This window comes from Triticum aestivum, chromosome 6D (assembly GCF_018294505.1).
Source record: "Triticum aestivum cultivar Chinese Spring chromosome 6D, IWGSC CS RefSeq v2.1, whole genome shotgun sequence".
Taxonomy (NCBI): Eukaryota; Viridiplantae; Streptophyta; class Magnoliopsida; order Poales; family Poaceae; genus Triticum; species Triticum aestivum.
The window spans coordinates 31,401,287-31,416,392 of NC_057811.1; the positions used below are offsets into that span (position 1 = coordinate 31,401,287).

General features: G+C 45.3%; 1 protein-coding gene across 1 annotated transcript; it reads right to left on the minus strand.

The window, feature by feature from the left end:
• Nucleotides 1-402: 402 nt before the first annotated feature.
• On the minus strand, nt 403-2,436 carry LOC123140918 (uncharacterized). The gene is made up of 3 exons (XM_044560183.1): nt 1,373-2,436; nt 1,057-1,230; nt 403-938 (listed from the first exon to the last, which is right to left on the minus strand). Exon 1 carries the CDS (start codon nt 2,376-2,378, stop codon nt 1,413-1,415), a length of 966 nt encoding a protein of 321 aa, XP_044416118.1. The 5' UTR covers nt 2,379-2,436; the 3' UTR covers nt 403-938; nt 1,057-1,230; nt 1,373-1,412.
• Nucleotides 2,437-15,106: the final 12,670 nt, after the last annotated feature.

Sequence of the window (15,106 nt, forward strand, 5' to 3'; positions counted from 1 at the left end):
ATCCGCATTTCTTCACCCACCGATATAATAACTCATCATGATCATAATGATATAACAATCTCTTAATTGTTGCTGTATCAAAACTTGTATACTGATGTATAAATATAGTATAAAACAAAAGAAATGAAATACGAACAAATAGTAGTAGCGGGGGTCAAGGCACATGTTGCTAGTACTTAGTAGTAGCACGGGTGTAACCCCACGCTACATATAACTGACTTAGCAGTAGCGGGGCTCAGGCCAACACTACTCTACAAGTTAGTTGTAGCGTCACAGCAGTAGCGCGAGCCTGCGCTACTGCTAGGAAGAAACTCCGCGCTACTGCTAGGCAAAAATCCCGCGCTACTGCTAGGGTTTTTTCCCTAGTAGTGAGGTCTCAAGAGAATGTACGCAACATAAAAAAAAATTCCAAATCACTAACCTTTATTTGGAGCACCGACCTCGCCACCTTAGGTGTGAAAAATTTCGAATCGAAAATTTCAAACTTATTTACAACTTTTGCTTATTATATATTTCACATGCATCCATTATTTTAGTTCACATTGCATGTAAAAATGTTTACTAGAAAGTTACAAGCTTGTAGTTCATGCATCTCCTGCTCCGACCTCGGGCATCGACGAATCTGGCGTCCACTCCAGCGCTGCCACATTAAAAGCTAGGCGAGCGGTCCACTTCCCCGTGCTGGGTGGAAGCCTCGACTCCAATGATGACAAGTCAATTGTTGGGCGCCGGCAGCCTTCTTCAGGTGCCTGCGTAGTCAAGAGCATCCTCTCCAACGTCGGAGCGCTCACGAGCAGCAGCAGCACCAAGTCGAAGCAGTATCCCTGCCCCGAGAAGCCGCTGAACTCCACCTCACGCAGGTACTTCAACGAGACCACACCATGTTTCCAACACCTGGAGAGGCCGCCGGTGTTGTAGCCCTTCTCACTTTGACCATCCTTCGGTGGTGATACATTCAATTCAAAACAGAAATACGGTCAGCGACCTTGAAAATCTGAGTCATTGTTCACAGACAACAATATATGTACGGTGAGAAATGAAACATTACAAGCTCACCAGGTGAACGTCTAGGTGGAGATAGCGGAGATTGCTGCATCGCTGTAGGAGACCGGTCGCAATTGCTCGGAAGTGGCTGCCTTTTTTTGAATAAAATCTTACCGTCAGATTTGTGATGCCGGGGAATTGGGGCATCGCTGTTATTTCATCCTCTAGCTCTTTTTCGGTTTGCCCCTGTATAAAGAATAATCGGATGGTAATGTAAAATTCCATGTAAATGAAAGACAAAGCTAAATGTTCCTCCATACCAAAAAATAAAATCACAAATTGTAGTATTATTTCCACATGGAGCTGGTATGTACATGAGATTACCTACCTCTGGACCTGGTATGTACATGGGGTGACGAACGCTGGGGCTACACTCTTGCAGTAGTTTTCGGTGTCTGGCAATAGCCGAGCTGTATGGAGGAATTCGGTGTCTGCAGTGCCGGTGCTCGGACGGTGAGGCTGGTGTGCTCGTCTTCGTCGTCGTACTCCATGAAGTGGAACCCGAGGCGGAGCGCCGAGAGCCGTGGGGCGTCGACAACCAATCGTCTCACGGAGAGGTCATCCAGATCCAAGATCTCCAGCGTGCTGCCATTGAGCTGAAGCTCCTCCAGCCCGGACAGGTTATGGAGTGTTAGCTTTCGCAGCCTCGGGCAGCACAAGGAGGACGATAGCAGGCTGCCGAGACGGTCGTCGTCGCCGTCGATGAATTTTATGGTGCGGAGAGTGAGGTCGGTTAGCGCGTGAAACTCTACCGTCGGCGGGAGCAGAAGGAAGCCATAGTACAACTCCAGTGACATCCTTGTCGCCCTCGTGGAGCGAGGCAGCTGCAGCCTGGGCTTTGGCTTTTTCTCGACCGCTCGTCCCGTCAGATTGATCGTCGACGGTGCGCGCACGTGGAATTTCATGGAACCAACCACGATCTGCTTGGCATGGCGGAGCCACACGTCTGCTTGCGAATCGCCGGGCCAGAGCCAGCTGCTCAAATCGAGCGTGTCGATGTAGGCGTCGCTATTGGCTCGTCGCGCGAGGACGTTGTGTATAAATTCGTTGTACCGCATGTGGCCATCCTCCTTCTCCTTTTTCTTCTTCTTCTTGTTCTTCTTACTACTCTTCTTCGTGGTACTGCCGCCACCTTGCCCGACGCAGAAGTGGAGGACGGGGGCGCGCGTCGAGATGTCGCGCCACCGCCTCGAGAGCGCGGACGTGCGTGCGACGTCGCGTGCTTCGGGCATGAAGCACAGGACGTGGAGGAGGAGGTCATCATCCAGGCCGCTGATTAGGTCTGCGGCGTCGCGCGACGACGACGGCGGCATCGTCTGCTTTTCGCCCTGCATTGTCGATCGGTTCAATCCATCGACGGTCCTTTTCCGTGGTGTACGTGCGATACGTGACGTCCTGACGTATATGTGGCAGTTGAACGAAAACCAAGCTCTTGTAAAACTTGGAATCCCTTCTTCGGTAAAACTGAGTTGTAAATAAATCAGGACTCGAGTCCTAGCGCGTCAAGCACTCGTATATAAATAAATAAATAAGGGAAACTAGGAAATATGTCGGTGCATTGCAATGGAAATAAAAAAATATCTTTGCATCTAGAAAACACAATATGTAAAATTAAATAACGAAAAGCTAGGTACTAATATGTCCTAAAGATATTTTAAAAATCAGACTATGAAAATTTAGCACAACAAAATTCAATTATCCATTTTGTTACTTTGAACAAAAGTCGATTACATAACTTCGATATCCCAACACTGATTTCTAAGGCATGTTACGCATCTTGTACTCCCATATATGCATGTAAATAATACTATATTTTATTGTATGTTTGTGGTTTTTAAGGGAATTCTTTTATGTTTGTTCCAAAAAACGTGTGGATTTGTTGTGCTGCCTTTTAATTTTATTTTTTCTTATGGGGTGCAACGTCTTCTCCCCGTTTAAAGCGACTTAATTGTTGGCCTATCTAACAAATTTCAGCATAATAACATTTATTAGGGAGCCAATTACGTGAAGAAAATTCCATTTAATGGAAAGAAATGTGGCCAGTTATGTCATGAAAATTCTATTTGATGGAAAGAAATGCGGCCAATTATGTCATGAAAATTCCATTTCATAGAAAGAAATACGGTGTTTATGTGGTCCTTTATTGGGTTTCCCGAAATCCCACTTAATTGTCAAATAATGCCCACAATCCATATAATTGGAGTCAATTTCCTGCACGTCCTTCCTTACCTCGGGTCTGTCACTTTTGTTGGCATCTTCATGTCCACATTTAGCGGGAATTTTTTTCGTTGACACGTGCATTCCCTTTTTTTGAGGTAGTTTCCATTTTCTAGGCAACTCGTAATTAGGTAACGACCAGGTTTTGCACATCGAACAAATGATAGGTGAGTTGATTGTTCTGTTGTGGTCGGTAGTGGAGGTATCAAGTTCGAGTCCTCTGTGCGTATATGTTTTTCCTTCTAATTGAAAGAAGCGAAACAGGCCCACCTTGGCCCACGCTAGGGACTGGCCGGCCCATGTAGGGAGTAGAAATTCTGGGGCGAGCTTTTTTCTGGATTGCGGGTTGGCTCTTAAAAAAGTGAAAGGTTTTTCTGAAAAAACGACGACGGACCAAGAATACCTATTTATTTTATTAGTAGGTAGAGAGTATAGATATAGATTATTTAAAACCGGTCAACCGGTAGAAACTCGACCAGTCACGTTCAAAGCTGGCAACGGGCCCACACACCACCACCTATGTCTTCCTTATCTAGTCACACGAAGCACTCCTAGCCCTTCATTCCACCGCTACGTCTTTCCTTATTTCCTCATGCGTTCTCTTCCCCTGCGGCGGCATCCCAAATAATTTTATCGTCGGTGACGACCGTTTGCTGGTCCCCTACCAACCTACCTGCCGTCCATCCCGCGTCAACCTCCCCACAAATGGGCGCTACTTTGGGAGGCATCCACCACTGCGAGCGGGAAGGGCGGAGGTCATGGTGCTGGAGACCGGCTAGGGGATTCACTTCAACCGGAGAGGATGGTGGTGGGCGGCGACTGCGATGGCCACCATGAATTTTTTGCTGCATCAATTTTTTTGTTGCTGCAACCTTCTTTCGATTTTGCTGCAAATTAAAAGAATGGTGGTGCCGTCGCTGCCATGATTTGTTGCTACATCAAATTATTGCTGGAATCAACATTTGACTTGGTTGCAGTAGGAGCAGATGGTGGTGGGTGTCGACTCAGGGTGGACACGGTCCGGGCCGGTCCGGTCCGGTCCCTTACCGAGCCGTCGGTGGTCCGGACCGGACCGAGCACCGTCGCAGTCCTGTTTTCAGGGACCGGACCGGCAATGACGAAGCCCGAGCCGGACTGAGCGGACTGGCCGGTGGCCACCATAGAGCATGCAGCCGGAGCATGGCGACATAGGGAGGGTGCTGGAGGGAGCGCGGCTCGTCATGGAGGTCATCAGCGACGAATTGGGCACGACGGCTGGTGGACAGAGATGAAAGGGACGATGGCCAATGCGGTGATGTAGGACCTCTCACGTCGGCGGAGACGACGGATCCGAGTGGGGCGCGTCCAATGGACATGGTTACCAGGGCAGAGAGTCTAGTGGCCGCGCGGATGACGGCCCCGCGGCAGTGAACGTAGACAAACAGTTTCTTGCTTGCGCCCCCGCCATGCCTGGCCGCCACGCCCCCGCCACACCCTCGCCACTCCCCTGGCAAGCCATCGGCACGGCCCTGCCACGCCCTTGTTAGAATTAATGGGCTAGGCCCATAGCAATTTCTGAAATCTTAAAGCCCATGTGTAAAATGGCAAGTGGTGGTGCTAAGTTTAGTCCCACCCCGGAAGTTGAAGAAGAATTGGACCTCTTTATATAGTGGGTTCTCTCCACCACTCTAAGTGGTGTGTGAAGAAGAGAAAGGGAAAACCACACGCGCGCGCTCGCTCGCCTGGCCTGGCCGAGGCGAGGCGAGGCGAGGCGTACATGCGACATGCGCGTGAATGGTCCGCCGAAATCCGGTCCGTCTCCTTGCAGGAGCGCAGCTTCCTTTTGCCGTTTTATTTTTATGTCTTGGCAGACAAGTTTTTGATTTCTTGTCCGGTAAGTATACGAATTAGAAACCGAGTCGGTTTGGGATTGTGGTCGCGACACAATACCGCCTCTGGTCCTAATATATATATAGCTACCAGCTGCGGCCAGAGACACACCGAAAAACACCTAGGGTTTTGCCTCATCTCACAACTTGCGCCGCCATCGTGGTCTACTCCATCCCAAACGCCGGCGTGCATCAGCGCGTGGGAGAGCAGGTCTTCAGAACCGTTCGTCTTTGCGATCCTGCACCGGGAGAGGACGAATTAGGTTTTTGGGAAGCGCTGTGCGCGACTGCTCAAATTCGTCATCACGGGTCGTCTTCCGTCCAAGTCGGGCGGTGCTACTCATCGTCGTATTCATCGCCGTCAGCAGCAGATCGTCGCCAACATCGTCATCAACACTGTCGCACCCATAATAGCTAACAATCAGTACGTCCAACATCCTCTGTTCATGTCTGTTTCTACAGCTATTGTTACGTGTTTGCTACTGTTATGCATGTCTTGCTGTTCTTCTAGTTTGCTAGATTATTGCATGCTAGTATCTCTTCTAGTCATGAATTATTTACTGGAATTAATCATGAACTTGCCTAATATTCCAACAATCCAAAAACCTAATTATAGGCAATTTCCTGAGTTAACTATGGCTGGATTCGCTGATGCACTGAGGCCGGATAAGTTTACCGGTGTGCACTTTAAGAGGTGGCAGGTGAAGACCACGCTCTGGCTTACTGCTCTGAAAGTTTTCCACGCTAGTGTTGGTGCTCCAGAGGGAATGACCGACGAAGATCGGAGAAAATTCCAGGAAGCCAATACTATGTTTGTGGGATGCATTCTGAGTGTTCTTGCTGACCGTCTGTGTGATGTGTACATGCACATAAATGACGGAAAGATTCTGTGGGATGCACTGAATGCAAAATTCGGTGCAACAGATGCAGGCAGTGAACTGTACATCATGGAGAGTTTTCATGACTACAAGATGGTGAATAACCGTTCTGTGGTTGAACAAGCTCATGAGATACAGTGCATTGTGAAGGAACTTGAACTCCTTAAATGTGTTCTACCCGACAAATTCGTGGCTGGGTGCATGATTGCAAAGTTGCCTCCTTCATGGAGGAATTTTGCCACAACTCTGAAGCATAAGAGACAGGAGATATCAGTTGAAAATCTGATTGCATCTCTTGATGTTGAAGAAAAAGCTCGGGCTAAAGATACTACTGAAAAAGGAGGTGAGGTTCAGCCTACTGCTAACATGGTGCAGAGGTACCCACAGAACAAGAACAAAGGGAAAAACAAACCTGTTTTCAACAAGCCTACCAAGACTACTACCTTCAAGAAGAAGAAGTTCAACAAGGCTGAGCTAGAGTGCTACGCCTGTGGGAAGCCTGGACACTTTTCCAAGGAATTCCCTGAACGTGCAGACTGCAGAGGGAAAACAAGCTCCAAGACTGTCAACATGGTGACCGCTAGCAATACTGATGGGTATGGTAATTTACCTATTGTGCTTTCAGTATTTCAATCATCTTCGTGGTGGATTGATTCGGGTGCTAACGTTCATGTATGTGCTGACATCTCCCTGTTTACTTCTTATCAGGTCGGAAGGGATTCTTCCGTCCTAATGGGGAATGGGTCACATGCTTCTGTTCGTGGCATTGGCACGGTGGATCTGAAGTTTACTTCGGGAAAGATCGTGCAACTAAGGAACGTGCAGCATGTCCCTACTATGAACAAGAATCTAGTTAGCGGCTCCCTTCTATGTCGAGATGGATTTAAGGTAGTTTTAGAGTCCAATAAAGTAATCGTGTCAAGATTTGGACAATTTATAGGAAAAGGCTATCAGTGCGGAGGCTTGTTCCGCTTTTCTCTTTCAGATTTTTGCAATAAGTCAATAAACCAAATTTGTGCTAGTGTTAATGATGATGCAAGTATTTGGCACTCTCGTTTATGTCATATTAATTTTGGTTTAATGTCTCGGCTATCCAGCATGAGTTTAATTCCGAACTTCGCAGTTGCCAAAGGTACTAAGTGCCATAGTTGTGTGCAATCTAAGCAACCTCGAAAGCCTCATAAGGCTGCCGAGGAGAGAAACTTGGCACCTCTAGAACTCATACATTCTGATCTTTGTGAGATGAATGGTGTGTTGACAAAAGGTGGAAAGAGATATTTCATGACTTTGATTGATGATGCGACTAGATTTTGCTATGTTTATTTGTTGCAAACTAAAGATGAAGCATTAGACTACTTTAAAATCTATAAAGCTGAAGTTGAAAATCAACTAGAGAGAAAGATCAAGCGTCTTAGGTCCGATCGTGGGGGAGAGTATTTTCCAAAAGTTTTTGATGAATTTTGTGAGGAACATGGTATTATTCATGAGAGGACGCCTCCCTATTCACCTCAATCAAATGGAGTGGCCGAGAGGAAAAACCGCACATTGACTGACTTGGTGAATGCCATGTTAGACACTGCTGGTTTATCTAAGGCATGGTGGGGGGAGGCTCTATTGACTTCATGTCATGTCCTGAATAGAGTTCCCAACAATAATAAGGAGAAAACCCCTTATGAGGAGTGGGTTGGGAGAAAACCATCACTTTCTTATTTGCGCACTTTGGGATGTTTGGCAAAGGTCAATATTCCTATTCCTAAGAAACGCAAACTTGGACCAAAGACAGTGGATTGTGTCTTTCTAGGGTATGCTCAACGGAGCATTGCTTATAGGTTTTTAGTGGTAAAATCTGAAGTACCTGATATGCATGTTGATACTATAATGGAATCTCGTGATGCAACATTTTTTGAGAACATATTTCCTATGAAATATATGCATAGCATTGCTAGATTTTCTTCTGAGATAATTCCTGAATCTAGTACAACTGATGAATATTTTGAACAATCACATGAGGAAGTCCTCGAGAAGGATAACAATGAAGTTCCTAGAAGGAACAAGAGACAAAGGATTGCAAAATCCTTTGGTGATGATTTCATTGTATACCTTGTGGACGACACACCCAAGACAATTGCAGAAGCATATGCATCTCCGGATGTAGATGATTGGAAAGAAGCTGTTCATAATGAGATGGACTCAATTCTTTCTAATGGAACTTGGGAACTAACTGATAGACCATATGGTTGTAAACCTGTGGGCTGTAAGTGGGTGTTCAAAAAGAAGCTAAAGCCTGATGGTACTATTGATAAGTACAAGGCGCGGCTAGTGGCCAAGGGCTACACTCAGAAAGAAGGCGAAGATTACTTTGACACCTATTCACCCGTTGCTAGAATGACCACCATTCGAGTGTTACTTTCCTTGGCTGCCTCTTATGGTCTTATCATTCATCAAATGGATGTAAAGACAGCTTTTCTCAATGGAGAGTTGGAAGAGGAGATCTATATGGATCAGCCTGACGGGTTTGTGGTAAAGGGTGAAGAATGAAAGGTGTGCAAGTTTTTAAAATCTTTGTATGGTCTAAAACAGGCACCTAAGCAATGGCATGAGAAGTTTGAAAGAACTCTGACTTCTGCAGGATTTGTCATTAACAAGGCTGATAGGTGTGTTTACTATCGCCATGGTGGGAGCAATAGTGTCATATTATGTTTGTATGTGGACGACATACTGATCTTTGGTACAAACATTAATGCAATTAATGAGGTCAAGTCTTTTCTATCAAAAAGTTTTGACATGAAAGATCTGGGAGAAGCCGATGTAATTCTAAACATCAAACTTATTAAGGATGAGAGTGGGATTACATTAACGCAATCTCACTATGTTGAGAAGGTCTTGAACCGATTCGGTTTTATGGATAGCAAGCCTTCTCCAACACCTTATGATCCCAGCGTGACACTCGGAAAGAACAAGAAAGAAACGAGAGATCAATTAAGATACTCTCAAATTGTCGGTTCACTCATGTACTTAGCTAGCGCTACAAGACCAGATATCTCTTTTGCTGTGAGCAAACTGAGTAGGTTCATGTCCAACCCGGGTGATGGTCATTGGCATGCACTAGAAAGGGTCTTGCGCTATCTGAGAGGTACTATGAGTTACGGAATTACTTATTCAGGGCATCCTGCTGTGCTAGAAGGATATAGTGATTCAAATTGGATCTCTGATGTTGATGTACTTTACGCAACAAGTGGGTATGTATTTACTCATGGTGGTGGCGCAGTGTCATGGAGGTCTTGCAAGCAAACCATATTGACGAGGTCAACTATGGAAGCAGAATTAACTGCTTTGGACACAGCTACTGTTGAGGCAGAATGGCTGCGTGAGCTCCTGATGGACTTGCCGGTTGTTGAAAAACCTGTACCGGCTATTCTTATGAATTGTGATAACCAAACGGTTATCGCTAAAGTGAACAATTCTAAAGATAATGCAAAGTCATCAAGACACGTGAAAAGACATTTGAAGTCTGTCAGGAAGTTGAGAAACTCCGGAGTAATAACTGTTACGTATATACAAACAGACAAAAACCTGGCAGATCCCTTTACAAGGGGCTATCACGAAATGTGATAGATATTGCATCGAGGGAGATGGGTATGAGAACCATAGATGTTACACCATAGTAGTAACCCAACCTTTGTGATCGGAGATCCCGTGAATTAGGATCTGGAAAGAACAAGCTATTGGTTAACTGAGGAGAGTAATAACTTATGATCGTCTCCAAGTGAAGATGCAAAACTCTCAGAGCTGTAAGGCTCAGATCTGTAAGGCATGTTGGCAACATGCCTTAACGTGGTTCTATTGGCTATAATTAGCAAAGATGCTGTCCTACAGAGCAGTCTTGAAAGAACACACCTATATGAGTTCTGACTGTAAACGTCGCAGTCTATGAGATTTGGGTGATCTCTAGTAAGCTCACGAAGAGACCAGGGAGTATGGCGTATAAGCTCCAAACCGCGGGGTAGCCTACTGGCGGTCAGGTACTGGATAAGACTTTGAGTGAAACCTGTTCACACAAAACTAGCAATTCAAGGCATACTCCATTGTCAAGTTGTGAATGGATGTAGCTTAAAGTTCTAGGCAGAAGTTCAACTTAACAGTCTCTGCTGAAACACTAGTATATTAAAAAAGTGGTGAGAGAAGGCAAATCTCTAAATGGGTATTTGAGATCTGGTGGGGGATTGTTAGAATTAATGGGCTAGGCCCATAGCAATTTCTGAAATCTCAAAGCCCATGTGTAAAATGGCAAGTGGTGGTGCTAAGTTTAGTCCCACCCCGGAAGTTGAAGAAGAGTTGGACCTCTTTATATAGTGGGTTCTCTCCACCACTCTAAGTGGTGTGTGAAGAAGAGAAAGGGAAAACCACACACGCGCGCGCTCGCTCGCCTGGCCTGGCCTGGCCTGGCCGAGGGGAGGCGAGGCGAGGCGTACATGCGACATGCGCGTGAATGGTCCGCCGAAATCCGGTCCGTCTCCTTGCAGGAGCGCAGCTTCCTTTTGCCGTTTTATTTTTATGTCTTAGCAGACAAGTTTTTGATTTCTTGTCCGGTAAGTATACGAATTAGAAACCGAGTCGGTTTGGGATTGTGGTCGCGACACAATACCGCCTCTGGTCCTAATATATATATAGCTACCGGCTGCGGCCAGAGACACACCGAAAAACACCTAGGGTTTTGCCTCATCTCACAACTTGCGCCGCCATCGTAGTCTACTCCATCCCAAACGCCGGTGTGCATCGGCGCGTGGGAGAGCAGGTCTCCGGAACCGTTCGTCTTTGCGATCCTGCACCGGGAGAGGACGAATTAGGTTTTTGGGAAGTGCTGTGCGCGACTGCTCAAATTCGTCATCACGGGTCGTCTTCCGTCCAAGTCGGGCGGTGCTACTCATCGTCGTATTCATCGCCGTCAGCAGCAGATCGTCGCCAACATCGTCATCAACACTGTCGCACCCATAATAGCTAACGATCAGTACGTCCAACAACCTCTGTTCATGTCTGTTTCTACAGCTATTGTTACGTGTTTGCTGCTGTTATGCATGTCTTGCTGTTCTTCTAGTTTGCTAGATTATTGCATGCTAGTATCTCTTCTAGTCATGAATTATTTACTGGAATTAATCATGAACTTGCCTAATATTCCAACAGCCCCTGCCATGCCGCCGACTGCCCACAGAAGCTTCTTCGGTCCACTCAGTCGGACCGAGCTTTAACCTGACCAGACTGAAGCTTTTTCGGTCATGTTTTTAGGGATCGGACTGCACCTTTTTTGAGCGGGCTAGGCCCGAGCTGGCCAGGACCGAGCGGTCCATGAGCCGTTCTGAAAGACCGCCCGCGTCCGCCCTGAGTGGCGACCGTGGTGCCCACAATGAATATTTTGCTGCAATATGTTTTTGCTAGAACCTTTTTTTGATTTTGCTACAAATTGAGAGGATGGTGGTTTCGTCGCCGCCATGATTTTTGCTACATTTAATTTTTGCTGGTACCACTTTTGATTTTTGCTGGAAACAATATTCGATTTTGCTGCAGTAGGCGAAGATAGTGCTTGGGTGCCGCCAAGTTTTTGCTGCATTGGTTTTTGCTAGAACCAGCAAGAAGATTTGGAACCGTTACGTCAAGGAAAAAGCCACATCTCAAATTTACGATTGCCATGCATGAGAAACTAGCCATATATCAAAAAGAAACAAGAAAGCTTTACAATTGTATTCAAACTTAAGTTGACATTTGTCTTAGAACATGATGGAAAAAATATTGAAAAGAAAAATTATGAAATATTCCTATGAAAACAAATTCCAATGGGATGTTCAAAATAAAATTGCCATCGTGTAAAAAAAGGATTTTTACCATGGTTTTGTTCAACGAATGTGTGAACAAAATGGAATTACCATGGGTTGTTCAAAAATATTGCCATGTTGCAAAAAACTAATTGACCATGTTCAAAATATTATTGGTCATGGTCCAACAAATAAAATTTGACATGCTAAAAATAAATAAATTTTCCATAGTCCAAATATAAAATGTGCCATGGTACGAACTTGAAGGAAATATGCCCTAGAGGCAATAATAAAATTGTTATTTATATTTCCTTATATGATGATAAATGATTATTATTCTTGCTAGAATTGTATTAACCGGAAACTTGATGCATGTGTGAATACATAGACAAAACAGAGTGTCCCTAGTATGCCTCTACTTGACTAGCTAATCAAAGATGGTTAACTTTCCTAACCATAGACATGTGTTGTCATTTGATGAACGGGATCACATCATTAGGAGAATGATGTGATGGACAAGACCCATCCGTTAGCTTAGCATAATGATCATTAAGTTTTATTGCTATTGCTTTCTTCATGACTTGTACATATTCCTTTGACTATGAGATTATGCAACTCCCGAATACCGGAGGAACACGTTGTGTGCTATCAAACGTCACAACGTAACTGGGTGATTATAAAGATGCTCTACAGGTGTCTCCGAAGGTGTTTTTTGGGTTGGCATAGATCGAGACTAGGATTTCTCACTCGGAGTATCGGAGAGGTATCTCTGGGCCCTCTCGATAATGCACATCACTATAAGCCTTGCAAGCAACGTGACTAATGAGTTAGTTGCGGGATGATGCATTACGGAACGAGTAAAGAGACTTGCCGTTAATGAGATTGAACCAGGTATGATGATACCGACGATCGAATCTCGGGCAAGTAACATACCGATGACAAAGGGAATGACGTATGTTGTCATTGCGGTTTGACCGATAAAGATCTTCATAGAATATGTAGGAACCAATATGAGCATCCAGGTTCCGTTGTTGGCTATTGATCGGAGATGTGTCTCGGTCATGTCTACATAGTTCTCGAACCCGTAGGGTCCGCACACTTAACGTTTGATGGCGATTTGTATTATGAGTTATGTGTTTTGGTGACCGAAGATTGTTCGGAGTCCCGGATGAGATCACGGACATGACGATGAGGCTCGAAATAGTCGAGAGGTAAAGATTGATATATTGGACGATAGTATTTGGACACCGGAATGGTTTCAGGATGTTTCGGATAATTATCGGAGTACCGAGGGGTTACCGGAACCCCCCGAGGAAAGTAATGGGCCTACATGGGCCATAGGAGCGAATCCTACTAGGACTGGGAGTCCTAATAGGACTCCCCCTCTTTGGCGCGCCCCCTAGGGCTGGCCTCCTCCCTCTCCCTCCTTTATATACGTGGGCAGGGCACCCCTTGGAGACACACCAATTGTTCCAAGCCGTGTGCGGCGTCTCTCTCCACGGTTTACTCCTCCGGTCATATTCACGTAGTGCTTAGGCGAAGCCCTGCGCGGATCACATCACCATCACCGTCACCATGCCACCGTGCTGACGAAACTCTCCCTCGACTGCTGAATCAAGAGTTCGAGGGACGTCATCGAGCTGAAAGTGTGCTGAACTCGGAGGTGCCGTACGTTCGGTACTTGATTGGTTGGATCGCGAAGACGTTCGACTACATCAACCGCGTTAACCTAATGCTTCTGCTTTCGGTCTACGAGGGTACATGGATACACTCTCCCCCTCTCGTTGCTATGCATCTCCTAGATAGATATTGTGTGGTCATGGCAAATGTGGATAAAAAAGACACCTGTATTGGGGCAACTACACATATCGTGGCAATTGTAATACATATTAATCAGTGCAAATAATGTTTTATTTCCTAGGTTTCAATAAAAACCATTGTATTGGCACAAAAATGTCCCATGGTACTTAAAATACCACCTTTATTCCACGACACTTACATAAAAATTAATGTAACTTCGTTCCTAGTAGAAAAAAATACATAATAAATATATAAGAAAATACAGTATATTCAACTCGAGTAAAGCTATTGGAAATATGCACTGAAGGCAATAATAAAATGGTTATTATCATATTTTCTGTTCATGATAAATGTTTATTATTCATGCTATAATTGTATTGACCGGAAACTTAAATACATATGTGAATACATAATTTACACCGTGTCCCTAGTATGCCTCTACTAGACTAGCTCGTTGATCAAAGAAGGTTAAGGTTTACTAACCAGAGACATGAGTTGTCATTTGATAATGGGATCACATCATTAGGAGAATAATGTAATGGACTAGACCCAACCGTAAGCTTATCATCAGATCTTTTAAGTTATTTGCTATAGCTTTCTTCATGTCAAGTATCTGTTCCTTCAACCATGAGATCATGCAACTCCCGGATACCAGAGGAATACCTTGTGTGCTATCAAACGTCACTTCGTAACTGGGTGATCATAAAGGTGCTCTACAGGTATCTCCGAAGGTATTTGTTGGGTTTGCATGGATCAAGACTGTGATTTGTCACTCCGTGTGACGGAGAGATATCTCTGGTCCCTCTTAGTAATACAACATCACAAGAAGCTTGCAAGCATGTGACTAATGAGTTTAGTCACGTGATCTTGTATTACCGAACGAGTAAATAGACTTGCTGGTAACGAGATTGAATTAGGTATGGAGATACCGACGATCGAACCTCGGGCAAGTAACATATCGCCGGACAAAGGGAATTGCATATGGGATTGACTGAATCCTTGACATCGTGGTTCAACCGATAAAGTTCTTCAAGAAATATGTAGGAACCAATATGGGCATCCAGGTCCCGCTATTGATTATTGACTGAAGAGGTGTCTCGGTCATGTCTACATGATTCTCGAACCCGTAGGGTCCGCACGCTTAGCGTTCGATGACGCTAGAGTAGTATTGGGATATGTGCATTGGTAATTTAATGTTGTTCGGAGTTCCGGATGAGATCCCGGACATCACGAGGAGCTCCAGAATGGTCCGGAGTTAAAGATTCATATATAGGAAGTCCTATTTTGGTCGCCGGAAAAGTTTCGGGCATTATCTGTATTGTACCGGGAGTGCCGAAAGCGGTCCAGGAGTCCACCTGCCCCGGGGGCCCACATGGGCTGTAGGGGGTGCGCCTTGGCCTACATGTGCCAGGGACACTAGCCCCAAGAGTCCCATGCGCGTAGAACACGAAAAGGGGGGAGAGTCCTAAGGGGGAAGGCACTCCCCTAGGCG